At 38.6% G+C, this 27,378-nt stretch overlaps 1 protein-coding gene across 1 annotated transcript in view; it reads right to left on the reverse strand.

Annotated features, from left to right (window-relative positions):
• galnt18b (UDP-N-acetyl-alpha-D-galactosamine:polypeptide N-acetylgalactosaminyltransferase 18b) overlaps nucleotides 1–27,378 on the reverse strand; it is a 101,241-nt gene that overhangs the window by 21,513 nt on the left and 52,350 nt on the right. The window contains exons 4-6 of the mRNA XM_042486778.1: nucleotides 21,013–21,196; nucleotides 19,447–19,644; nucleotides 19,081–19,195 (exon numbers count right to left, since the gene is read on the reverse strand). Coding sequence (XP_042342712.1) covers nucleotides 19,081–19,195; nucleotides 19,447–19,644; nucleotides 21,013–21,196 — 497 coding nt within the window. The remainder of the gene's footprint in view (nucleotides 1–19,080; nucleotides 19,196–19,446; nucleotides 19,645–21,012; nucleotides 21,197–27,378) is intronic.

Here is a 27,378-nt window from a genome sequence, read left to right on the forward strand (position 1 = left end):
TTGGTATTTCTCTGTCCATGCCCATGTGCAAAACCTTCTGAATCAGATTTGTGTTGTCACTAAACTTATACATATATTCAGGTAAGAACAACTGAGGCTCATTGAGTTCATCTCATCAAATTGAAGAATGACAAAGAGTACAAGTTTCTCCCACATGCATTGCCTGGGCCCAGCCCTTCGAATCTGACCACTGAGTTGACTGATTCATCTGGCATTGTCACATAAAACAGTGGTTTCTTTGTCGACGATCCATCAGTCCATTGAGCATTGCAGGGAGACTTACACCTCTTGCTAACTGGACCCAATGCAAAAAGGGAACAAGCAAACATCATATTGATCAGTGTTTCCCACTCAAGATGTCCTAGCTTGGTCTCTGCATACGCAAGTTAGGATAGATCACTTGTAAACAGCTCATCCTGGCTTTATTTTGGCAACGCTTTGCACACCTCTGCCCATATCCAGAACAACAGCAAGCTGTTGTTGAGGCTCGCTTAGTGAATGTGGTTGTCGCTTCCAGTAAATGGTAAAAGGACTTGCACTTGTGTTGCGCCTTTCTAATCTTCCTACCGATCATGCGGCACAGTGTATCTGGAAGTTTGTTCACGCTCCGTTTGTGTTTGCTTGCTCACTGTGGGTTTAAAAGAGGTGTTACAATTAGTCAATCAATGCTAAGGGTGGGACTAATGCTTTTTTCAAGCTGTTATCAAGTCTTGTGCTGAAACCAAAGAGTAGTTATAACAACAATGACCACTTGACAAGACAGACACTGCTACCAAGACTTCTAAATCGACGTCTTCTCATTAATGCCGAACATCGTAGTTTGCATTACTGGCAAAATCAGTATGTTGGCATGGCTACAAATCAGTGCCAACTTAAAATGAAACTAGATTCTGGACGGATAAGTGCATCTTGATTTGTTAGGAAAATCAAAACCCCCTCTATCACAGAAAATAATAAGAGTGGAGGCAATGTCACACTGAAGATAGAAAACGCAGTGTGACGAGTTGACAATTTTGTCTGTTTATCAGGCAAAAACATTGGGACAACTCCGCCATCACGTTTTAAAAGCCACAGTCAATTACAGCTTGTATGCAACCTTGGCACCCAAGTATAATTCTGCCTCCATTCTTCAGTGTCAACTTTCCTTTCTGACAATGAAACAAATGCCTCCAAATTTTTTGCCTGCGTGACGCCCCCCTACCGCTAACCACTAATTGCGTGCTGCCTTTTTTCCAAAATTAATCACAAGAAATGGGTCATTACTGTCAACATAGAAGTCCGACTCTTCCATTACTATGGAGGGCTGTGTTATTATTCCATTCAAAATACGACTTATTCATACAGTTGGATATTCCTAATAGTGCACTCCCCTCGCAACCGCCATGTAATTTGCATGCATGACTCATACAATCTGTCTTCCAGTGCACGGCTCAGGAGCGAACGAAACAAAAAAAACACTTTGCTCCAAGATGGTGGCATGATCTTGGAGGAAAGACTTCACCTCCATCCTGTCAAAAAGTTGTAAAACTTGGTCTGTGTCATTTAGGGATGGTATCATACTTCACCCACACTGAGGTACAAACAAATCCAATCACCACTCCTCTACTTTTGGTCTACTTTGTGTTATTAAAAGTCAGGTCCTCACTCCACCTACTCTCCCTGACTCCACAGAACAATCTCCGTCAGGACAGCACAACCACTCCCTTCCGTTGTAAACTTAAAAACTCATCTCCTCAAGAAATGCCTCACGTCCCGCTGCTTCCACTCGTATCACACCCCCTTTTGTGCCACATCCTCCTGCAAATATGCTCCTGTCTTAATCTGATCTTGCTGTTCTAACTCTAATTTCTTTCTGTAGAACTTTTCTGGCAGACAAGAGGTGTTGCATTACAGCAGGGTTTGCTCAAATCTATTATCACGGCACCATCAGCCTGAGCCTAAGCTAATTTTTACTGCTGCCCTCATCATAATTCGCTTTGGATAAGAGCAAGAGCTAAATACCTTTAATGTAAATGTAATGCGAGTGGAAGTGCTTTATTCATTTCTCTGCCTGCACTGATGCCAGTTACCAAGCAGAGCGTCTCGTGGCTTAAAGTGGATTTTGATGGCAGTTCACAAAATCTTTGAGGACATAAGGCATAATAATGATGCAGTTTTATAGCGCAGCAATATGTCAAATGAAATTATAGAAAATACACTCCCAAGCTTAGTGATTAGATTGTAAGTCTACTTAATAATTTCATGAACTTTTTGCAACCTCTCGTACAGTTCGCTGCCTTAAAGTACTCCACACAAAATCTATCTTTAGAGCGTTGGGCGCTTACCCCCTGCAGGCTAGAAAGGCGGCTGTAACATGTGTGTGTTTCTTCTTCCTCACTAACAGGGGCTGCTTCAAGTTGTGTCAGATACAACGAATTCCAAAATTTTCACAGCCAAAAAAAGGATCAAGGGGAACATAACATGTCTCAAACCACTCCTACAGCATGAAACATTCCTCTGCTGCTCATTTATGTTCTCAGCATTGTTATAAACCAAAAGCTTCTCTGGTACTGTTTCCCTCCTCAAGTTCTGTGGCAGTGTTTTTACACATTTTACATGAATATTACCCAATTGTCACAATACTCATATTATCATATCATAGCTTAGCAACCGTAACTAGGCACAGCAGGTGTGTGAATCTTTGGGTTTCTCTACATGTTGAAGAATTGTGCAGGTGGCTGTAGTAAGATCTTGGTCACTACAGACCAGGACAGTTTCTGTTCCACTGCTCCACTGTGTGTGAGACATTGTTTGGAAGCCTACCCATACCCAGGGAGTCACTGGGCTTGTGCTGATTTGCAATCAAATCATTCATTGAGGATTGAAGGGATGATATTTTTGGATTTGTTTTAAGTGATTTTATTTACCTTACAAACAGAGCTAAGATGTTATAAAGGTAATCTCTAGAATCTACACCCTCATTGACACTGCCACCATTGGTAAAGCACTGACCATGGCACACAACCCACACCACCCCCTCAACCTATGCTTCATCCTCTTCCTCTCTGGCTGCAGATAAAGACAACTACTCTGCATAAAAAAATGCTTTTGAAGTTTCTGAAGACACTTGAAAGTAAGATCATAGAGGATAGAACAGGGTGAAAATGATTAATATGTAGTAGTATGTTGAATAAAGTACATTTTCAAGTGGTTTAAAACAGCAAAGTAAGCTGAAAACCAACCCAAAATGGTAGTGTTAATAGCTAGCTCCCTAATGCTGATGAAATCTGCAAGTGACAGTCATCATTTCAGCTGACAAGCTGATTGCCTTCTGTTAATGTCTTTGTAAAATCAAAGGCGCATTGTTTTAAAGTAAAGAAGAATAAATAATAAAAATAAACTGCATATTGCCGAATGCAGGAATGTTAAGTTTGACAGGCTTAACAACACTGATTAGGGGTATGGAGCACAATACATTTTTTTACCCATAATTTCAATTATATTAAGAAGATATGCCATTATTACCTTGGGATATTTTTGCCCCAAATCAAACCCAAATATTATCAAGTTACAATGATTCCCTCTGTATTTACCACAAACTATTCCAATTATTACCTGCTCACTACATGATATTATCTCATTATTTACATGTTATTACAGAGCTATACAGTGCTCCTCTCACAAATGCATTCTTGAAAAGTGTCTTGCAGTCCCTATATGAAAATGTATGTATGAGAGGTACAGTATACATTAGTTTCCAGTCCCTCTGTGACAGCGCACTATGGGATGCTGCACTTCAGTCAGGCTGGTAAACACACTCGAGACACCAGAGGATTAAAAAAAGACGATATGGTCTTGTTTCCAGCTGGGCGAAGTGAGATCTGGATAACCATGAGTTCATGCATCAGTCATGCCATGAGTCATCACTGCAGGCTGGGGGTCGGGATATGATGAGGTAGGGAGCATTTTCGACATTGTGCCGCTTAATAAAAGCTGACAGATATTTGAATACTACTAGATATAAGGATGTGGTAGAAGCACAACATATTTTTCTGAATAGATTTTTTATTGTAGGATAACACAAGTAAAAGAAGAAAACAAGGTTTTGTTTTTCTATCAATCTGCTCAGTCACTCCATCTAAAACCAGGTCAATATTTTGGGGGGGTGAAACAGTATACTGTAAACAGAGATCAAATACAAAATGGCTTCAAACTGGAGGATAAAAAATGAATGCATAGATGACCAGAACCTCTTTTAGTATAAAGGATGAGTTGCTATAATGATAGTAGCATCCTGATATGGGAATCAACACCTTGTTGATGACAGGTGTCAAACTTGAAAAGAAATGCAACTTAAGAGAAAACATGTCTGTGACCTCCTGACAGGATGAGAAGACGCTCAGGAACTTTTTGCACTACATATTCCTGTGATTTATGCTGCTTTAGGAGGTTCCTTTCTTCATTTCATACCTGTCTGTGTATCTGAAGCTATCTGCTTTCATCTCCCTGCACCACCTCTTCTGTCCCCCCTAGAAGCCCCGACTGACTTTAAAAAAAACACCCTAATATTTCCCACTGCATTCATTTCACATTTCCTCAGTATTTGGTGATGATAAAACCCTTCACATCAAAGCAAAGACTTACTTTTAAGGTAAAGCTGAGCTTCCTCTTTTGCTGCCCAGAGCACAGAGTCGAAGCAGTGCAGACAATTGGCATGGAGTTTCCGCTGTATGTGTATCAACTCACTCTGTCTGCTGCCTGAAAAGGAGTGCATTTCCCATCCTCTCCACAGAAACGCCGAACCATTACAGACAATCCTAAATCAACTTGTAGAGGAAGAAAGACTTAATACTTCCCCACCACTGTCCTTCAGCCTCCGGAAACACACAGTTAGGATGGCACAGATTTACAAAAGTGATGTACTTCTAGCATAAAGGAAGTGCTTCCACAATTTTACATACTGGTCTCATGTTTGGATAAGAGCTGTAAAAACACTGTGTCCAAGAAAATCACAATAATCATCAGACGATAAGCCTAACTTAACTTTTAACTAACAAAAAACAACTGACTTATTCATCTCATATCGTGCCTAACTGAAGTGGATCATAACACGAACGGTGTATGAAACACAATATGAATCAATATGTAGATGCTGTGGTTCAGAATAAAACCAAACTTTGCTATGGATGCCAGTTTTGAGCCATAACAAGGGAGGTTGTTGTGTGTGTTATTTATTAAAAACAATAAAAAGAATATTAAAAAAGGGGTGTTCTGGGCACATCCAACTGGTAGGAGGCCCCGGGGCAGACCCACAACACGCTGGAGAGATTACATATCTCGTATGGCCTGGGAACGACTAGGGGTCCCCCAGGAGGAGCTGGAAAGTGTTGCTGGGTAGAGGGACAGCTGAAATGCTTTGCTCCGCCTGTTGCCCCTGTGACCTGGCCTCAAATAAACGGAAGAAAATGGATGGATGGAAAAGACTATGTAAGGCTTGTTTTTAGCCAAGATGATTTCTGAAACACTTGCAGATCCTACCAGCAGGTTAAGAGGAGTGAGGAGTCTGCAGTCAGTGGGGGTATAAAAGAGTCAATAAAACAGGTTTTTTAACAATAATGAATCACTGCAACCACGAGAAGTCCTTATGCATACAGTCATAAATAAGTACACAAAAAATGTGGCTAACTGGTAGTTTGTAAGATTAGTGGCAGACAGACGCACGCACCCACACACACAACCAAATGAATGATTGATTGATGAATTAAAATCAACATGTATATCTTAGTCTTAAATGTACAGTAAACCTAAACAGAGTGTACATAGAGATACTGTTTTATACACACAACCACTCTATGCACTTAAACCCATAGAATATTTATTGCAGACAATGTTCTCTTTACAGTCCCACGCACTCTTGCCCTTTTTTGTGACACTATTGACCCACAGACTGTATATGTTGTATGTTGGCTGTTTATTTATATAGCATATTCCCCTTCATGTTTGTAGAAAGTAGATATTTTGTTTGCTTATTCCTGTCTAGCGTTGTTGTCCTTGTGTTAGCTGTATGTCTGCATATGCATCGTCTCCATTTTGTTCTGTGTGTGAGCACATTAAGAGCCATTCCAGTGACATCCCATCAATGACTCAACAAACATGGACAAGAAAAGGCAGATCCTCAGTGGAGCTGAAAATATTTGACATACAATATGAGAACTAATACTTAACATCCTGTTTTTTTAACTATACATTTGGACTGTAGACAATGTGACAACAGCATTATATGTTCTGTCTACTACATTGTGACGTAGGGAGAAAATAATTCTACAGGCTTTATTATACTACGAGAAGTACGCGGCGAGCATCCCTCACACTCACTATGGTCATTAATTAAACCACAGAGATAAACAGTCATTCAACTGCAAAATAAGTTGTGAAAGCCACTAACTCACTGATGCAGCCTGTGCTTCAACTGAGAACTATCTTCTTCCTTGATGTAATTATTTTCACAACTCACTGCTGTTCTCCAGTGCTGCCAGCACCCCTTTTCCAGCACCAGGTGCCAAATATTGTGATCTGTCACATTTAAATACTTTTTACTGAGCAGTTATGTACTCGAGACATGTTTTTAAAAGCCTTAAAGACATCACTTAACAAAAAGATAAGTCCAGCAGTCTTGTAGTTTCCATATCTGAAGAAGACCTTAGCAACTAACCCCATCTGGACCCCTAAACTAGAGCCAAAACAAGTTATTGATGAGCTGAGTGAAAATGAAATGGTAACAGTTTTCAAATTTAATTGTTTTGTCATTTTTTTCAATCAAAAATTCTAAAAATTCACTTCCAGTTTCTTAAACTTGAAGATACACTGGTGAACTTTGTCTTTGTCTGATTGTAAACTGACAATTTGGGCTTTGGGGGTTTGATCTGTTGGATGGACAAAGAAAAAAGAAAAACTGAAGATGTCACAAGAACTTGCAAAAGGCCTTTTTCGCTGTTATTTGACATTTTATAGAACGAGGTACTTACTTGTTAAACAAGAAAATAATCAGCAGATTAATGAAAAATGAAAATAATTAATAGTTGCAGCCCTACAATAAACTCATTTAGAAATGTTATTCAGTTCTTCTTGTATATATCACTTTAGTTCAACAGAAAACAGTTAAACAATCAACGCGTTTGCCCTAAATTTGGTGTAGATAATCATGGTTCCACATGACTCTCCATGACTGTAGAGCTTTTAAAATAATTGTCTCAATGCCGTAGGCAACAAGCAACATTTGGGTGGAGGCCCCCGAGACAGAAAACCAAGACCAATTAAACCAAAACTATTTACTTGGCGTGATACCTCTAGGACCAAGTGAGAAGATTTTTTTTTTTTTCCCTAATTTGACGAACTAACCTCAATCCTAAAAAATCCCTGCGCTGACTGTTAAAGTGGCATGGGAAATGAAGCCAGGCTGCCAGTGTTGAGGGTAAATTCTACATGCCCGTCTACCACAACCACCATCCTTTTTTATTTTCACTGACCCTCACTTGGCTCTGAACGTTGCCCTTGAACATAAATCGCTAATGAAGAATAAATGCATTTAAATGCAATTTGTAGGAGACAGGGCTGCAGTAATCCATGCAGACAGCCATGTGGAGAGTCATAGCTTTGAATTATTAATGTACCACTTACCAGCACATCCCATCTAACTAGAAACATGGAGTTTTCTAGGAGGGAAGAGATGCCGATGAGCTTCTTGATTTGCTGTTTGTGCTATCTAATTATCCAGGGAGTGTTATTTTCAGCTAACTAGCTTTATTCATGTTGTGTTCTTATTTCTACATCATATCTTTAAAACTCTGACTGTTGCTGCACTCCTTTTTAAGTATAAGCAACCAGAGTTTCACAAGCTACATAATTCAGAATTTAAAATCATTCATATCAACCCCCCCCCCCCCCCCAAAAAAAAAACTCTAGGGCTGTCCTGAATACCATTTTTAGAGCTTCAAAGCTCAGCGATAACGACCCACGAATATCTGAAGCTCCAACAGGATGCGACGGGACCCAGGGTGGGTATTCATATAGACTAATGAAACTGACTAATGAAACCGACTCAACTTTGGTAGGACTTAGTCCTGCTGCGTTTGTGAGAGAGAGTAACAGACAGGTGGAAGAGAAGATGGAAGGTGGACTATTGGGTGCAGTGTCTGAAAAAAGTTATTAATAACTCAAAACACTGCAGGCTTAGTTGCATCACTAGATGCAAAGCAACACTTCACTTGCCAAGTAGTGGATAACTGCCCCCAATTCATCTCACCTGTTCCTTTTCCTTTTCGAACAACCAATTTAACTGCTTGAAGAGGGGGTTAATGACTGCACAGAGGACACTGTTCTAAATCGGGTCTGACACTTGCCACCTGCTTTCAATTTCCTCAACCAGTATACTAGTGAAAAATCAAAACAAAAACCCTGAAATTCTCTCAGATTTAGATTTCAAGATAGGATATTTTACATTTATATCCACTGGTTCAAAGCCTAAAACTACACAGAGGAGTCGTTTCTCTCCAAATATGCTGCTGTGATTGCTGCAGACTGATTCTATCTCCAGAACAAACACTATAAAGAATTTAATTCTGCGGTCTTAATGACAAGTGTCTCTTGGCATGTCTGTACTGGGAAAATCCCGCCAGTTGCAGCCACTTGAGATTCACTTATTACCAAAAAAAATAAGAAGCCTGCAGTCTGAACACCAGCGAGCACTGTGAGGACAAAATATCTTTTGACGAGGGACTCGATTTATTTTTCAATCCAAGCTGCTTCCTTCTACCTCGCAATTGTTATCATCAGCACAAAGGAGTGTGAATCTGTGACAAACATTCAAACAGGTTGGTATATTAGACATAACTTGCTGCACACCGGATAACACCTTCTGGGGTGAAACATTTCACGCTCTTATCAAGCAACTTCTCTAACATTCAGTAGGACCTTATACATAAGACCATAAGATGTTTTTTCAATAAAGCATTTATGAAAACACTCGTTTTCAAAGAGTCCAATTTGTAGCTAATTTTCTAGCTCTGTAAGCTTTGCTGAGTGTGCGGGCTGTCTGCAAGATGTTTATCTGAGGTGATGAATATGTAAATCACGGCATATCCACTTTCATATCACAATTCATAAAATATGATTGTATGCAGGGTAGAATGAACCCATGAACAATACGTTATCGGAGGGAGATGACTAAAGGAAGATTGCCCACAGATATTTATGAATTCAGACACACTGGACAAAAAGCCCTGAAAGAAGTATGAAAATGAAATAGGGGTTAATACTGCACAAAGCCCACCCTACACCCAAAACCTGAGGCAGCAGGTTTGCCGTCTACCAGATCTGTCAAATCTGATCCGTCCTCTCCATGGGGATCTATGTTTGAGCTTTAGTATTCACTCTGTGCTACTGAGTCTCCCATCCAGAGCAAAGGGGGCTTGAAAAACTACCACAGCTCATCTACTCTGCTGCAGTCGCACTGTGTTCACCCTCATCGAGTCCTCCGATATCACTCCCCTCCTGCCCAGGGCAACAAGACCGTAAAGGAAACCGCAATCCCTCTTTACTCTTCTTTTCCTCCATTTCTCAGGCTGGTCATAACTTTTCACCACAATGGTGAAATTGTTTCCCAAGGCCAGTTAGAACAGCTGAGCTCTCAACATCAGTTCCATCTTTTCAACTAATAAATCAACTCAAGAACTTCCTTATGCCTATAGGGTTTTAAAGAAACCCCAAATTCGCTGGTATAGTGTAATATATAACAGTACTAGAGAATATAATAGAATTAAAATAAACCAGAGTCATAATTTGATGTAGTACAATTGTTAAAATCTGTATTGTATAATATCTAGATATATTTAGGTAATTTTTATCTCACCTCAAAAATGTTTATATGACAGATATATTCATGTTGGTCATACTGTAACAATAGCTTTGTCTATAGTAGGGATGTCAACAGTTGACCATTTATCATTCAAACTGCAGAGAATATTTTTGACCAGTTATACAAGTCGGGCAATAGGCTGATTTTGCTAGTCTTCAGTTAACTGCACTGTGCACCACCGTGGTCACGTAGGACCAAGACAGCTAGCGACGCTGCTCATTCGGCGGACACCCTCCTGTCTCCCACCAGGTCTCCCTGGTGTGTATGCGGCTTAATTTTGAATAGTAAAACCCTTTCAGAATTGACCATCTTATCACTGTTAGCTCTGTTACCACTGTTAGCAGCATCAGCACGGCTGGTAGTGCTAACACAGTAAAGTATGTTAAAAGGGTTTTGTGGTCAAAATGAAGCTACGTATGTCACTGAGGCAATGGAGCGCTAGATTGAAAGGAAATGCTCTTTTCTATTTAATGTTTTTGTTTTTTTTGTCTTCAATATCAACCGGTTACTGGTGCTGGTAGCTTAGTGGTGTACAAGCTGTACAAAGGCAATGTCCTTAAAAAGGAGAAAGGTCATGGCTGCAGTGGCTGCATGTTCGCTCCGTGCTCGTAGCCCTTTGCTGCATGTCATCTCCGCTATCTCCTCCTTTAAAACGTATATTCTGTCCTGTCCTTCTTTTCATTACATTATAGGAAATATTGCGGCAATATTACAGTTGTCCTGCTTACTGTGAACCATTGTCAGGATTTAACTGTAGTTCAGATAGCATTACTATCTATGCTGATATACTGCATGAGGCTGTGGCATTTCTTATGATTATACTAGAGGGCTACATTACCATTCACATTACCTCTGTTGGACAAAAGACTTTCTCATTGATTGTCCTGTTGGTCTGAGATTACGCAGCGGGATTCAATAGATTTTCAGCAGCACAGGGTTCATGAAACTCAATCAGCGCTTTTTACAATTATAGATGGAGCCATTATGGTGCAACCTTTGGTGTTTGTCCTGTACGATCACACAAAAACCTTGAATCGTATGAGAATTTCAACTAGCAGAAAAAGCCAGAACAGAATATTTTAATTCAGCTTTATGACCATGTTCATGTAGATATAAAATCAGCAACAGACAGTTTCATCAGTACTTTTTTATTGTGACTGTTGATACTGAGTGAACATAGTCATGTCCTCTATTTTAGTTTCATTCACTTGAAATGTGAGACAAAGTAGACTGAAGGATTTGGGTGAAGTTGCATCAGATTTTAGATGCTTTGACATAGTATCTGCCTCTATCGAGTTGAGGATATGTTGACCTGTAACCTTAGTATAATGTGATTTTTTTGTTGTTGTTTTTAATTGTATCTAACTGTTGCATATGTGACTGTTGCTTTCTTGGACAGGGTACTGGTTTTTACTCTCAATTAGGCTTTTCCTGGTTAAATACATCTTAAAAAAAAATTAATAAAGATGCTAAATTTAAGTGAGCCTGTTCTCAAGAGCTAACACTGATTCATTTTGCCTAATTTAGATATTTAAATGTTCTACACAGTGATCTACCAGTGCTGTGAATCTGAGCTAGTAAATATGTTTTTTATGTATGCTTTCAATCACACTTATATACCTACCTCATACATACATAACACTTAAATCACATTATTAAGGTGCAGCAGATAGAATTTACTTGTTCAGAGCAACAAATCATCAACTTTTAAAATGTGGAATTGTTATTTAATTGGTCGTCGATCACAGCGTAAGCTGCCATGGTCTGATTAATGTCATTACTTTGTAATTTCGAATATTAAAGAAGAATAATGTGCCACTATGAGGACCTGCGCGTATGTGATATCTGTGCTGTTCACCTTGCTACTTAAAAACCTCATACAAATAATAATACACCTTGTTTATATTGAATACAGACAACATTCTGAAAATGAGGGTGAAATCTAATGTGTAAGTCATTATTATGACAGTAATTGTGTTTCATTGCCACTTCCATAAATACTGCACGCAGAGCTTGTCTCATAATTGTTTTTCATAGCCCTCAATGATCCTCATTTCTAAACACAACCTCCCTGGCACTGGTTGAGAGTGATGATGTCTGCTTTGGTGATTTTGTGATACATTGTTCCATGCTGGCTTCATTGGCACAACACCCGGTATTCACAGGTGTTTTAGGGAATCATTTGTTTTATAATTCTGTTTCAGGGTCCTGTCCAATTTTGTGTCTGTTCAACTGTGCAGTTTGACTTAAAGGATCGCTCAACAAAAACTATACCTTAGGTTTTCTCCACATCCATCTTAAAAAAACCCCCAAATAAATCAACAACTTGTGACTTGAAGCTCAAACAGATGGCCGGGACCATAACTCTGCGTTGTGTTTTATAGTGGACAAGGGCCGTGCTTCCCAGGATTATCTTTCAGAAATTTATTGCCACAGATGGCATCATCATATATTCCCATGCCCTCACAAGGTCTCTTTTGGATAAATGCTCAGGACTACAACAAGAAGTAAAGCTAGATGTGAAATCATGGATATATTAGGAGACATGGATACAGCATGCGCAGCTGGGTCCCGTTCGCTCCTATGAAAGCTGCTCAGTTGCGCATGAAGCCAAAAAAGCCAAAAAAGCTCTACTTCTGCAGAATGGAATGACCTGGATGACTGGCACTACTTCCAAATCATTGTAACCATAGAGCAAGCACACTAGAGACTTTTGCCATTCAAACCCCCTACTTCTGGTTTAGTGCTCAATCTTAAATAGGGACAAAATGATTTAATCTTGCAGTTCTTCTGGACTTACCAAATGTTATCAGTTCAAAAGGATTCAATCCTGACATTAAAACAAGCCATTTCCTGGGGGTGTGATGCTAAAAAATATTTCCACTAATTCAGTGTTCTATTCTAATTCATGTTTTTCCCAATGTAAATTTGTGGTAAAAAAAAAAAGCTTTTTTGGGCCCAATGGCATCATGTGATGGACCTAGAAGTTGTAATTTCATGTTTGGCCACAACGAAAACTGGCTTCAAAGTCTGGTGCACTCCCTGGAGGCCTAAGAGCAACACATTTGCTCTACTCTGCACACAAATCTGGAAACTGATCTATGTCTCACGCTCCTGTAGCCATTACTGCAATATGGCTACTAAACTGTAAACATGGCTGATGAAATTGAAAAAATAACACTGATATTCCAATTTAGATGAAGCCTTAGCTATTAATTTTACCCTAACAAGTCATTTATCACATCAAAATATGACACAGGAGAAGAGCATAAGCTGCATGATTTTGCTTATTTGCGTCAAAATAGGATTTTCCCAAAGTTTTCCACCAGTGGGACTTGCTGGACCATGTGAACACAGCCTCACTCTTTCATTCTTCAACTACCTTCTTGGAAAGTTCGGTGTTACCATTTGCGCATATCAAAAAAACAACGCACTGAGCTGACAATAAACAGGCAAGAGGCTGTGTCTCAAAAAAATGCAGTAAAAATCCAGTTGAGATGTATATTTCGAATTCGCTGTATTCATGTCTAAACAATGCTCCTAAAACCTGATAATATCTGCATTCCCACTTGTCTCAATCAATCTCAGTCATCTCAAATGTTTCATTCGGAATGAGCCCTAATACAGAAAATCCACTCATTTACATGACTCCTATCAAATTTAGAATATTTTCATATAACTTTCAGAATAATAGTGAAAAATTAGCGTGCATTAGGGCTGGCTTTAAAATAACATCCCGATATTTTAAGGCTATACCACGATACACATGTATCTCAATACGTTTAAATGTCCTTTAAAGTAATGCTAACTACAAAAACACAATATTACACCACTGTTATAATTAAAGAAATCAGAGTGGGATCTGTGGTGCTTTGATTTTGAAAGACCTGGCTCTTCTTAGGCCGGATGTGTCGATGTTTTTGCTGTGCACTTGAAGCTTCAGGTTAACATTTGGATGTTAGAGTTAGAAGACAATTAAACAGATACCCAGGCACCTTTAACTGTGAGTATTCATTCACTGTGAGCCATCAACAAACAGTTCATATATTACTAATACTAGTTTGCACTGGTAATCTGTCGTCACAAAATGTGACTAAATAGTCGTGACTGGAGCTCTGCAAACACAAACACAAACACATGCCTCACCTGCTCACATTGCCTACTTATTAATTTAGACGCCATTGCAGCGCCATTAAATGTGATGATTTATTCTCTGTAGCGCTGAACCTAACGATTTTTTTTAATCACTCGATTAATATAACAATGAATTTACTGAAAATAACATTTTTAAAAACTTGTCATACACTGCAGGGCATTATTCCCCAACAAAAAATAGGTAATCTGGTAATCTGTGTTTGACAGTCTGATATAAAATCTCTCCACAATAAAATTAATGCAAGAGCCTGTTCCACTCAAGTAAAAGGAATGTAGTGCAATCTACATTTAGCAATCCAACAGCAAAATAAATAAAACAATGCAAAATTAAAATCACTGAACAAAACAGTTACTCTTTGTTACAGTAACAAACCTCAAATCTAACAGTCAACTGCAGTATAAAGTGGTACAGAGTCAATAAACGCGAGCATCACGCGTAAAAAAACGGCGAGCCACCGTTTCTCTAGACATCTCTAGGAAAGTGTATGAATTCTGCATTCATAAATATTAATTCCCATGAAAAATATAGGAACAGCACTTCATGAAGCATTGGAAAAAAATAACACTGGAACATTGTGTTAATGTGTACCCTTCAAAATAAAAGTCTGTCTTTAATCACAGGATTTTTACCATAATGCCTTGTTTATAATCTAAGGCAACAACATAAACACCACTTCAGATGCACATAAGGATTTGAAGAACACAGATTCATAAAACAAATGAAAAATTTCTGTCATTATGCCTAATCAGAATTATAATTATATACATCATGATGGAAATATTCAGCTTCCATTTTGTGACCTAATGTGAACAGAGAGCAGCGGTTCATTTCACCCTTACACAACCCAGGACATCTCTTTCAAGCTGCAGCCAAAGCCTGTAGCTGCTGGCCTGGTTCGAGTATGTCTCTGAGGATCCGTCAGCAGCCAGTCTGTTTGCTGCCAGGTGGTCTGGAGGCATGACCAATACGCTGCAGACAGACAGACAGGCAGACAGACCCTGCTGGGGCTCTATGGGACTGCTAATCTGGGGCCAAGCCAGGGTCCTCCAGTATTGTAGCTCTCAGCTCAGAGTGTCACCCTCTGTTTCAAAAGCATTACTGAACTCTAAACTACATTAACCTCCAGGCAAGGGCAAGTTCCTTCAGTCCAACACAACCAAGCAAGTAAACAACATGGAGTGTAACACTAGACTCAAAACTAGAATACAAAGCAATGAAGCAAGATGATTCATCACACTGTTTATACATAGTGCTACAGCCCTGGCTTGTAATAAATGTGATAAAATCATCAGTGTCCAGCTATAAAGCAATCAGTGGGGCTATTATCAGGCCCAGGAATTCTAAAAGCATGTAATTTCTGGAGGAAAATGACTTACGGGACTAATCTCCCTTCTTTACTGATGATTGCATCTCTGTCATTAGCGAGGATGGATATTTCCACATTCAGCACCCTGTCGTAAACTCGTCTCCATTTCCTTCTCACAGTGCAATCTAGCCGGAGTGGAGCAGAGGAGGAGTTGTCCCTCGCTTCTTGCTGTTATTGAACAGGCTGATAGCTGCATTAATGATCTTTGTACAGTAGATGTATGCTATCATTAGGTATCCCTACGGGGGCTGCTGCTCTTTGGCCCATCCGCCAGTGGTACTGCTGAACTAAAAATCACACCGACTGATTCCCACCCAAGTGCCAAAAAGTGCAGTTCTTCTAATGGCCACTTGAGGCTGGCTCCAGAAGTGAGTCAGTCCTCACAGACCCACTCATTGAGGTTCCCACCTTTACAACACAAATAAACGTTTACAGCCTGAGAGAAAAAAAGTTTTCCTAACGTAACAACTGTACATTTGTGGCCACTTCGGTTGACAAGTCGGTGATATCCAGGGTGTCTACAGGTATCAGACATTTAGTTCAAAGCTTTTCAGACTTTTTCAGTATACTTTTAATCAAATCTAAGACTAATTTTAAGACAAATTATCTTTTTCTTATTTGAGCTTTGCAGGTAAGTTAAACGATAAGCAGGGTGTATGTGGTCCCATGCAGAGGCAGGCTTTATAAAGCTATATGGTTGGACAACAGTATTAAGTTAAGTGATGGGTTTAAAGATTTGTTAGATAAGTAAAAATGCTTGACTCACGTTAACAAAACTAAATTAAAAGATGTAAAAATACAATTACATAAAATGTTTGTGGCAATTAAGACCTCAGGAATTCACTTAAGACTATTTGAAGGCCTGATATTTACAAAATTGAATTCAAGACATTTTAAGACATTTAAAGACATTATAAGGACCTGCAGACACCCTTTTGCCATCTGTTGACAAGTTGCTGCCACGGGGACAATGTTGGTTGAGTATTGTATGCATGATGTAACCACAAATTCACAGAGAATAAGCTTAGCCAGATTTCTAGGTTATGAAAGTTAACTATAACGTTTGGTCATCTAAAAAGGTCTTAGTCAGCTTTTGGTTGTACTAAAAGACCCTCTAAGGAGTCAGATGTTAAGTTATTGCTCTCACTACAATTTGTTATGATGGTGTTACGCCTACTTCTCACAAGCAAAAATTAGCATTAAAATTAACCGTAACAGTAAATGCACTGTGCTAATTAAGCTAGCAGCTAGTGTTAGGGTTAGCTTCAACCTGCCGTCCACATACGGTCACCTTGGACCCTAAAAAATCCCAAATGGCAATGATTGAAATGTCTCGAAGCTTTAAAATGGGAGTCCACAAACCAACAGGTGACATCAGGGTGGTTATGTCCATTAATTTTATAGACTATGTTTCCATCAAGTCAGAGCTGGTGATGGTGTACCGATTAATTAAAGAACTTTGAGAGGAATGCAAAACAAGTACCGCCACAGTACGTCAATCTGAACAATGTCAGCGTGATCTTCACACATCACTGCTAACAGAGACAATGACTTTGAGTCTTACGACTCCCACACGTGCCTCAGTGGGATCACCGGGGGATGAAGGTGATCATTCAGACTTCAGAATTAATTTGTAGGGATTATTTATTCTAGCTGACACAAGAGAGAACACGTCCCAGTGTGTTCTGGGTACATTTTCTGAAGGATCATCTCTTGTTCACTTGTTACTATCAAATCACATGACTATTGTTATTGCATTAGTCACCCTGTTTGTTGATACTGTCAACAAATACCGTGAAGTAACAATGAATTGATCTCAGTAACAATTATGTAGCCAAAGCCTGATACTGTGTAGTCTATATCATCTATATCATCCTGACTTCCATTCTTGTCCAAAAACTATAAAAAACACACTAATTCACAACACTGTTGACGATTTTGACTATTTAGGGTTTTAGAGGATTGAGCTCACACTCCAGTCCAAAACTTACAAGTAGTAGGTATCTTACAGTTTGATTAAAGTATAGACTGAGATAGACTCAAGTAAGTTCCTGGCAATGTGATCTTAATAATAATAATAATATAAAAAGGTCCTGTGCCATTGTAGGGGTCTCATGTCTTTAGCATTTCTAATGGCCTTTCCATGGATACTGTCTCAGATACACTGTCCCACCAGAGCACCAAAAATGCATTTATCTGCAGATAGTCCCAAACATATGCACTAGATCCTGCTATTTGAGTAACATTTGCTAAAAGCTGCAGCGCTCAGCTTTTTTAAAAAACACTAGCCTTTTTAAGAATGAAAGTATATACTTGTAAGGTTCAAAGTACTGCCGATGAAGATCATGGGATATGATCAAAAGCTTCAGAACAGCTGATAAATGGTTCTTGAGGTTCGATTGTTTTGTCTACAATATATTTGCTTTGATCTTAAGTAGAAACCAATAGTTGTCACAAACAAAGAAGGGAAGCAAACAATAGAGATACAGATCAAATGTATCCTACATTCCAAATCACTCACTTTGTCTTTTTCCTATCAGTACATGCTGCTGCTCGCCTTGCAGAGTACCTACTGTTGCATGGAGTATGCATACTACTATGCACTGGAGCACAAGTTTCTTGTGTTTTAATTGAGGTCAAGACACTGAACTTTGACCCTCTTGCTTAACGTTATCACCTGACATTATGTTGGATATACAAAATGCCATTCGCTGAGCTCACCAGAATTAATTATAATGAATTATTCTATTCACTTCAGCAAATCCAATTCCTGTTATTAGCCTGTTATCTATTCCACTGGTCAATAGTCACTTAAGTGAGCTGTTACTCATGATAGCTGCATCTATCAGCTGTCAATGAGCTCTCAACGAGCTGTAATCTCTCCAGTTTAGTTGATGTGATGTGTCTTCCTCTGCACAGAGGATTGTGGGTCAGCATAGCCAGAAAAGAATGCTGGCTTGCATACTGCAAAATGTGACCTGAAGTAGTACGAACATCCTAGTATCTTTGGCATATGTCATAGATATACCATGTATTGGGACATAATAAATATTTTTCTGGCACACTAAATAACAATAATAATAACTTCATTTATATAGCACCTTTAAAAACACAGTTTACCGTGCTCTGACAAACAAGGCAAAACCGAGGCTGTAAACCTTAGCAAATAAAACAATAAAGTCAATAATGCCTACTAAGTATGGTAGTATAGATATTGGAAAGCACAGGCATTGTTGGTTTTAGTTTTTTTGTGGAATATACAGCTGTAGAATAAAAACAGTATTATAGCCATCTTTGAGCACTGAGGATAAATTGCATTCAACTAAATTGGTACATCAGCAGTCTTAAACAGTTTGCAGAACACTAACCTTTTTATGAAAAAACAAAACAAAACACAAGTTGGCAGGACATCCTACACTGGTTAGAGCTCTACCTCTCATCACTTTACTAACCATCAGACCGCCTGTAAAACATTTTTAAATTCACAGACTGCATCACTTGCAACCAAATGACTCTTTTTCAATGAGTTAAGTATTTTACATAGAAAGGGGCTCTCAGTGACCTTGATTTCCAACAGCCATTAACTGTCATTATCATAGTTAATTTTCCACACATTACCTGGATGAACAATGGCCCATGGCCTCTGGGAGTGACATTATTACTCACCCTGATGCCCAGCTCCACATTTTCTCCCCCGTACACCTCCATCCCCTCATCCAACAAACCGATCTCCTCAAAGTACAGCCTATCCACCACGAAGCAGCCAATCAGGGCCGGGCTCCTGGGGGGATTAAACATAATTAAGATCAATTATGTTTGTCTTTTGCAGGTAATGCTAACTTCGCACAGTTGCTATAGTAACAGCAGGGAGAATAAGAGAAATGTGACCTTGCACAACATATAATTTGTTCATGAATGCAGCATGAATTACCCTTTTAGCAGGGTTGACATTTGTCATTTAATTTCAGATAAAAATTATCATATAATCATATCATTTGATTTGGGGTATCAAGACATGTGGTGCTCACTTACTGGATTGGTGCACTCTTGTTGCCCTTGTGCCACCAGGACTTGGGTGGGTTGAGGTAGCGACACCAAAGCTCCCAGTCAAAGCCCTGGGCAGACAGCGGATACTCTTCAATCTCGAACGTGTCGTACTTGATGTTATCAAATGATGGGGAGATTATGCGGGTTCTGTCTTCCTTAATTCTCTGCAGGATGGGTTCAGCCCTTCAAATATGGAAAGAGAAAGTCATTTTACTGAGTGTTTGTTTTGATAGGCTTTCTCTATTACCTTTGTGATCATGTCTGTCATGTAAGGGCATATTTTAAAAACCAATTTCATGATTTCAAGATTAATTCAATCCAATTTAATAGTCTGACAAACCATTATTTCCTATCTGAAAAGTTGATGGAATTTTTTTTATCAAAATATGAAGCGATAATGTATGTTAACTCGTTTGCAAACACTACACAAAAACTGCACAATACATTTACAAGGTCATTTAATGTGCATGTGGCAAAAGGGATCAAAGAGATTTATGCTCCCCCTCTAAATACAATGCATACTTATAGTGTGTGATATTTTTTGTCACTAGGGAATCAATTTAAAATAGTTTTAATCAATCTTAAAGTACTCGTTCTACATTTTGGGAAATACAGTGATTTGCTCTCTTGTTGAGAATTAGATGAGACTATTGATATAACTTAAAGATACCACTTGCTGAATATAGAAATAGACCAGATGGGCACATATTGGTACTTCATAAAGAATCAAGACATTGCCATTTTTTTTAGGGATGAAAAATCAAAGATCCTCAAGATGTCAATGCAATTTGACATGTTTGGATTATAATTTTGACACATTTGTATGCATTCATTTCTTGTTAAACATTTCTTTTATAGACATGTTTAACAACTGTTTTGCGATCTTGCCTGAAACCTGAGGATTTGCGATACTTTGATAAATTAAGATTAATCGTCGTCTTGTCCCATCCCCCAGGGCACCAAGTATTGACAGGCTAAGTAATGTCTGTTAACATCAAAGCTGTTAATGGCTTACTGTTTGATGAAGCTGGAGACAACAATCTGATGCTGCTATACTGTAATACTGTATACTGTCAAGCTAACATTAGCTATTTATCAGTAGTAATGACCAGGAGCATCATTTAGCCATTTACCACACTGACACTGAATATTTTTGTATATTATGTCACCCAAATATCAGTGTAAAAGGTGTGATTAATCCTCTACACAACACTTAATGGCATTTTCCTGCTTCTTTGCTGATATGAACCGCTAAAGGGGTTGTGGCCTGCTCTGGTCTATGTGTATCGCATGATACTAGTGACATTTCAACTGTCATGCAACACAGCACTATATTTTAAATTAATATTACAAGGAGCATATTTAATGTGGTATAATATGAATGCTTTTGTCATAGACACAGAAAGCAGTCAGCGGAGAAAGAGCCAAGCAACAGTCTTTGTTTTTAATGAAATAATTTTCAGTAAACCCACACACTGATATGACTCAAGAACCAGTGCTCTTGTATTGAGCTGTGCTAACCTCACGCTGCACTTGTTGCGAATGACTCACCAGCCAACGTTGAACTCGACGTGGGCATCAAACAGGGCAACAACTGGGGCAGTGGCAGCCCTCCACCCGCTCACTCTGGACCGGATCAGACCTTCCTGCTTGGCATGACGCACCATCTTAATGAACCCTGGACGCTGGCTGTTGGTCTCAGACACGAAATTCTGCAGCTTCTCCTTAAGCTCATCTACACGACACACACAGAGAAATTTTACATCAATATCTGAAAAGTTTGTGAAGATCCCGTATGAGATTGGTGTGTAAATGCTTATGAGCAAATTTCCACCCACAAGGCATCGTCACGTCCTCCTCCAGTGGGCAGTATTTCATTGGTAGGAGGCCAAAAGTACTCACTGCTTCACTGCTTTGATCAGTGGACCAGAGAGGCAGCAGCTTGAGCCAGCACTGCAGACCTCCATGGGGCTTACCAGTCATAACGGGATATTGCAATATTGAAGACTTAGCCTGCAATGCTTTTCAAAACACGGGGGGAGGAGATGGACGAAGTCCTTCCAGTTTTAATGTTTGGCTTCAAAGTTTACCTCCATTATTACCTGAGCTATATATTTTATGATGAGTCATAACCTGCAGGATGAAAGAGCCTGTGCTACTTACATGAACAATAATCAAAGTAAACCTCATGTTATGAGTGGTGGCAAAATTTCTGCAAATTTTCTCAAAAATACAGTAAATTAAAGCAGTGTAAAGCTTTACCCTCAATTAGTAAAATGTCAAGGTAAGAGTGATCACCGTTTCTTTAAAGAAGGCCACGCTTTGGTGGCAGCTTTGAAATGTCAGAAAGTGGGTGAGCAAAACCAGAATTTTATCACAACTCTATACTGTATTATCAACCGAATAAAGCTGGAAAAAAATAAAACTTTCATCAGCACTGCTTTATAATCCCTTGTATAAATCACCTTTGGCTGTGTTCTCACTTTTTCACTTTAAACTGCTGGTACCTTTCGAACTTAAAGGGAATGGGAAGCAGTTTCAAGCCGACAGAAAGCGGCTGCCATGAAATCATGCTGTGTCTGGCTTCTCTGGAGGAAGGCTGTGTCAATCTATAAAGTTGTAAAACCGTTTGATTTTCCAACCTTACAAAACTGCAAAAAAGTTCTGTTAGAGATGTAGTTTATCTGATCACGAAGTTTACAAATACCTTGGCTGTATTGTTTAAGTTTATGTATGTATCTTTGATCAACTGCACAAAATATGATCAGTGTTTCCCATAAACGTACACATTCTGTGCAGTCCCATCAGAGACTTGGCATAACAACATTTCTGCTTCAGCACTGATTTATGTGAATGTGAACTGTAATTTCTAAATATTTTTCAGCAGCCTTATATCCTTTTACTTTGCAAACACCTGGCACCTGCTCGCTGTAAACGAGCCTCGCAGCACATATCAATCAGTGCATCTGCAACACTGACTTTCAATATGAAATACAAAATCATATAATACAATACAATTACAATTTCTTTTTCTAATTTACACAGGTCTGCACAGTAACGGTGTTGCCAAAGGGAACACACTGGACTGTACATCCCTTTCATATTTAAAAGTATGTCCTGCAACTTTAGAAAAACTGCCTTTTGTATCTTGATACGATAAAAGGTTAAAAAGTTAAAGTTAATAACAACTGATGTCTCAACTTTCAAAGGATGCCTTTTTTTCTGGAATATGAGATAGCAACAGTCCAACACCTATGAATGAGTCATGAATCAATACATTATTGAATGAACGCCATTCTTATTTTTCATGTCAAGGACGATGTTAAAGCTGTGAAGGCTGTGGAGTTTTCTTGTTAAAAAATTAATGTTTATATTCACAGGATGTATCCTTCAGGCCAAACAAATGTGTTGAACGCATTTCCTTTCGCATGAAACATTTTAAAATGTGCTTTTGTTTCATCAGAGTTGGCTAGCTAGCAGCTTCACTACATTTTGTGGTGCAATAGCTACTGTTCACTTCAATCACTGATCAATGAAACAGGATCAAAATAAAGTCTTCAACTTCATGTTAATGTGCACAAAATGAACAAAATAAAGACCTGCTTGCATAATGTTGCTCCACAGAGCTACTAATGGTCAGAGTAACTTAAAGGGATACTTAACTGATTTCCGGTTGGCTTTGTATCATAACAACATGGATAGTATGTGTAAATTAAGTGTGGTAAAGGTCCCTTCAGCTTACCAGTGCCCAATCTTCCTGCTCATCTCTAAACTCAAATCTGCTGGCTGGCTCTGGTGCTGTGGCTCAAATTACAGATTGTACTTACGCACTTACTGCTGATCAATTATAAACCAAGATTCTGTTACTGTAATGCATGTTTCTCAACTGAAATGTCTTTGGAAACATATTTTAGTACACTGATTGGCTATAATATGATAATTTATAAACAAGGAGCAGGCGCCATACAGTTTCCTGTTTTGTAAAACAGTAAAACTAGGCAGTGCTGAGAAAATATAAACTAAGACTTTGTTTCTGCATTGCCAATTTCATTTAACTGTAATTTGAGATTATTTGTTGCCAGCCGCCATATTGATTTCTATGGAAAAGCAGAGTTTGCATTTCGTCACCCACCAGCGTGAGTTTTGATTGGTCTGGTGCTGCATAGTGCATTCTGGTAATTGTAGGTTTTCTACCTCTTGAGCATAAGAAAATGCCACAGCCCTTTTTCTATCTTTGCTCTGGCCATATAGGACCAATTTTAGAAGTATTAGCATCATTCTAGCCAAGTTTTATGTTAAAAAAAGCCAGCTTTCCTCTTTTGGCAATAACTGACCTCATGACTCTGCTGGGGAAATTAATGCAAATATTTAGAAAATAGTTTTTTTATAAAGACAACAGAGTCAGAGTGTTTTACTCATCATACCAGTGGATGCTGCTGGTCCATGAATCTTTCTCGCCATAAAATAAGCAAGTCAGATGCAGAGTAATACTCACACTATATAAGCCACATGGAACATGAAATTCTATAGTAAGTTAACGTTAAGTATGACAGTATCTGACTCAGAAGAGCCGGCAGTGGTCGGTTTTCTATCCCTCCTAATTAAGTACAATCAGGAGACATGCCAGGTGTAGCCTAAATTTGCCACTGATTAGATATCATCAAACCAGAGCTCAGAAATGTTCACATACTGATTCAAAATAATAATTAATAATTTGTCAAAATAAAAGTCCTCTCCTACTTTCATGTTTTTAAATGCACATGTTCTAATTCTGTTTTTATTCTAATTCTATTGATCTGTATCCCCTCCGAAATCTACATCTTTCAGTTTCAGCATATGTAATAGAAGCATTTCTTCACTTTGGACTCAGACTTTTAATTCTGGCTAAAGGAAAGCTACTGTAGTTACTCATGTGAGCAGCTGCTGGTGACGTTCCACCAAATTACTGTATCTGTAATAATTTTTAATCCATCAATAATTAAGACATTCTGATGTGTGTGTGAATTGAAAATAAGAATGATGATGTGTAATGCCTCATAACAAATCATAATAAAGCATAGTTCATTACACAAGGAATGGCTGATGGCCAACAGTCATCAATCTTTCAGGATGCTGAAGCTCTGCTGGAAAGCAATGGGTTTTGGGATGGAGTTGGATTGGAACAACAAACAAACAGGTTTCTAACAACACTGTGCAGCCAGGCATTAAATCCTGTAACATATTCAAAATGTTCAAAGGTTTTTCTCTGAAGATAAAAAGCGAAGCTAATGGTGAGCTGTAAAATGGTGAATACAGCATTTAGCTCACCTCTATCCTCTGTTTGATTTGACAAAATAACATTTCATGAAACTGTGTAAAACTACCTGCTTTCTGAATCAGCAGCAACACACTGAGAGGTTTCTACATTCAAACATGTTTTTATACATGCTTTCTATGTGTAACATGGCTTAAAAATCGACTTGTTCTGCCTTTAATTAAGTGTGCAGAGACTTAAATTGGGTCATATGTACTGTAGTTTGGTGCACATTCAGAAAAAGGACATATGCTTGATGAATGGGATTTTAGTAATTGTTTGCTTTAACCTGTTGCTGCCCCATGACTATATGTTAATGCTTGTCTGGACCAACAACTATTCAACTTTTTTTACTAAAGTAAAAACTAGTAAAACTATTGATACCACTGTGTGGATCTTAAATTTCATGAGCACAAGTGCGAATGTATTAGCATTAAAATATGCTTAAGTACCAAAGGCAAAAGTCATCATCATGCAGATTAGCCAATTTCTTACCATTGCACACTGTGCTGCTGTACCAAAAATACTGGTGCATTAATTTGTACATCACTTATATTTTGCACCTGGTAAGGGTAATACATATTTTAATGACTCTGCCCCAAACAGTGTTTTTTTGTTTAAACCTACAATATCAAATCATAATGTACTTGTTAATTATACTTTTGTATCATTAATCTCAATCTTGTGAACTGTATTTTGTCTCCTTTTGTGTCTCTGTCTGCAGTTTTTCACTGCTGACTCTCTTGGCCTTCATTTTGCTAGAAAAACCTTTCTGGAAGAAATCTTTTCATTTTAACCCAAACCATCATCTTTTTCCTAAAACTTGGGGCTATTTGGCTCAAAGCCCTAAGGACAAATGTCTCCCAACAGCTATCAAACATGGATTAACAACAAGATCACTTAAAGAGATAGTTCACCCCAAAATGAAAATTCAGTCATTATCTATTCTCCTTCATGCTCATGAAAAGTCGGGTGTTTTACAGTTTTACAGTCCACAAAACACTGCTGGAGTTTCACAGGAAGAGAGTATTGCACTCATCTCCCAAACACTGAAACAAATGGTGACCAGGATTGGAACGTTAAAAAAAACCATAATAAAATCACAAAATGTCTCCATAATGCTCATCCAAAGTAATACAAGTGACTTGAAGCCCTGACATGCCATGTTGTTTTGAAAAATGTCACCTGTGCCATATTTTTAGCCTTGTTGTAACCTGTAGCCTTTAGCTCCACACGTAGGAGCTGCATTCCTGTATGTACACTTGCATAAGACCGATGAGAGCTTTCTGGAGTTAGCAGCAGGCAAGAAGTCCCTCTGTCGGATTTAAAACTACTGTATCTGTGGGTTATAATTATGTGTTACTATATATAATCCTTGTCACTACTTGCTTTAATTGTTTGGGAGGCTAGTACGATGCCGCTTCCCTGTGAAAATGTGCCAGTGTTTTGTGGACTGTAAAACCTCACTAGACTTTACATTGGCATGAGGGTGAATAGATAATGAGTGAATTTTCATTTTTGGGTGAACTATCCCTTTAACAAAAGCATAAAAGTTGGCCTTAATAATAACTGTCAAGGTCCATAGACAAAACAACTTTTGCAAGTCATGTTTCCCCCACATTTGCAACATGCAATTGTAATCAGCATTAGCTTATGGCATTTTAGATTGCACACATTAGCAGCTAGAGGACTTTCCCTCTACTCAGAGCTTAAAGTTTTACATGAATTACTTTTTCGTACTCACTGTTGCTTTAAGTCACTGTATCTTGCAACAGAAAAGCATGGTTGAATTTCAGCCTGTATGCATTTTATTTCAGTCTAACATTGTAGAAACTGTGCAGCTAATGCTGCTATGTTACTATGAAGTTATTGAAGTGAGATGCCCGGCTCAGTTTCCTGAGTACGTCTTTTGTTTACATATGACATGTGCGTTGTCTGCTGAGCCATAGTTTCTCCGAAAACAAACTATTTCCACACTTCTCATTCATTCCCTAGTAAATAATGTTTTACCCATTGTCTTTCTCTTGGGTGCTCACCATCATCTGCCTGATGCATTGTGACAATGACACAGAATTTCAAAATAAGGGCGCATCCAAAAGAGGATTATATTGATGAATATTTTCTCTTTGCATTGATGATTGTGGATCGTTGGTAATGGAATCAAAATATCAATCCAGATTGATGGATCGTTACACCCCTTGTAGAAAGTTGTAGACAGTTTTAATGTACAAATACCTCAAAGTTGTACTTCAGTACAGTACTTGGGGAAATGTACATGGATACTTTCCACCACTGGACTGTACTGAGCCTTTCTGTGTCTCACACACTGTATGTTCTCTTCATGCATGTTCAAACCAAACACCATTTATCACCACACAGGCGTTACTGCTTGCACAGCAGATGGCAAATCGGCATGGATACAGGTTTCACAGTTGCTGTGTAGTTTGCACTACACCACTTGGCAATTTCTCATTACACAACTCTGTGGTTGTTAAAATCTGTGTTTAAAATATCCAACTGATAATCGCTTTTCCTCCAAGATTTCACCAATCTCATATCCATTCCTTTTAGTTTCTCCCCCTCACAAATTGCATACAACACTTCTTCATATCACAGAGGAAACA

This window comes from Plectropomus leopardus, chromosome 1 (genome assembly GCF_008729295.1).
Source record: "Plectropomus leopardus isolate mb chromosome 1, YSFRI_Pleo_2.0, whole genome shotgun sequence".
NCBI classification, from domain to species: Eukaryota; Metazoa; Chordata; class Actinopteri; order Perciformes; family Serranidae; genus Plectropomus; species Plectropomus leopardus.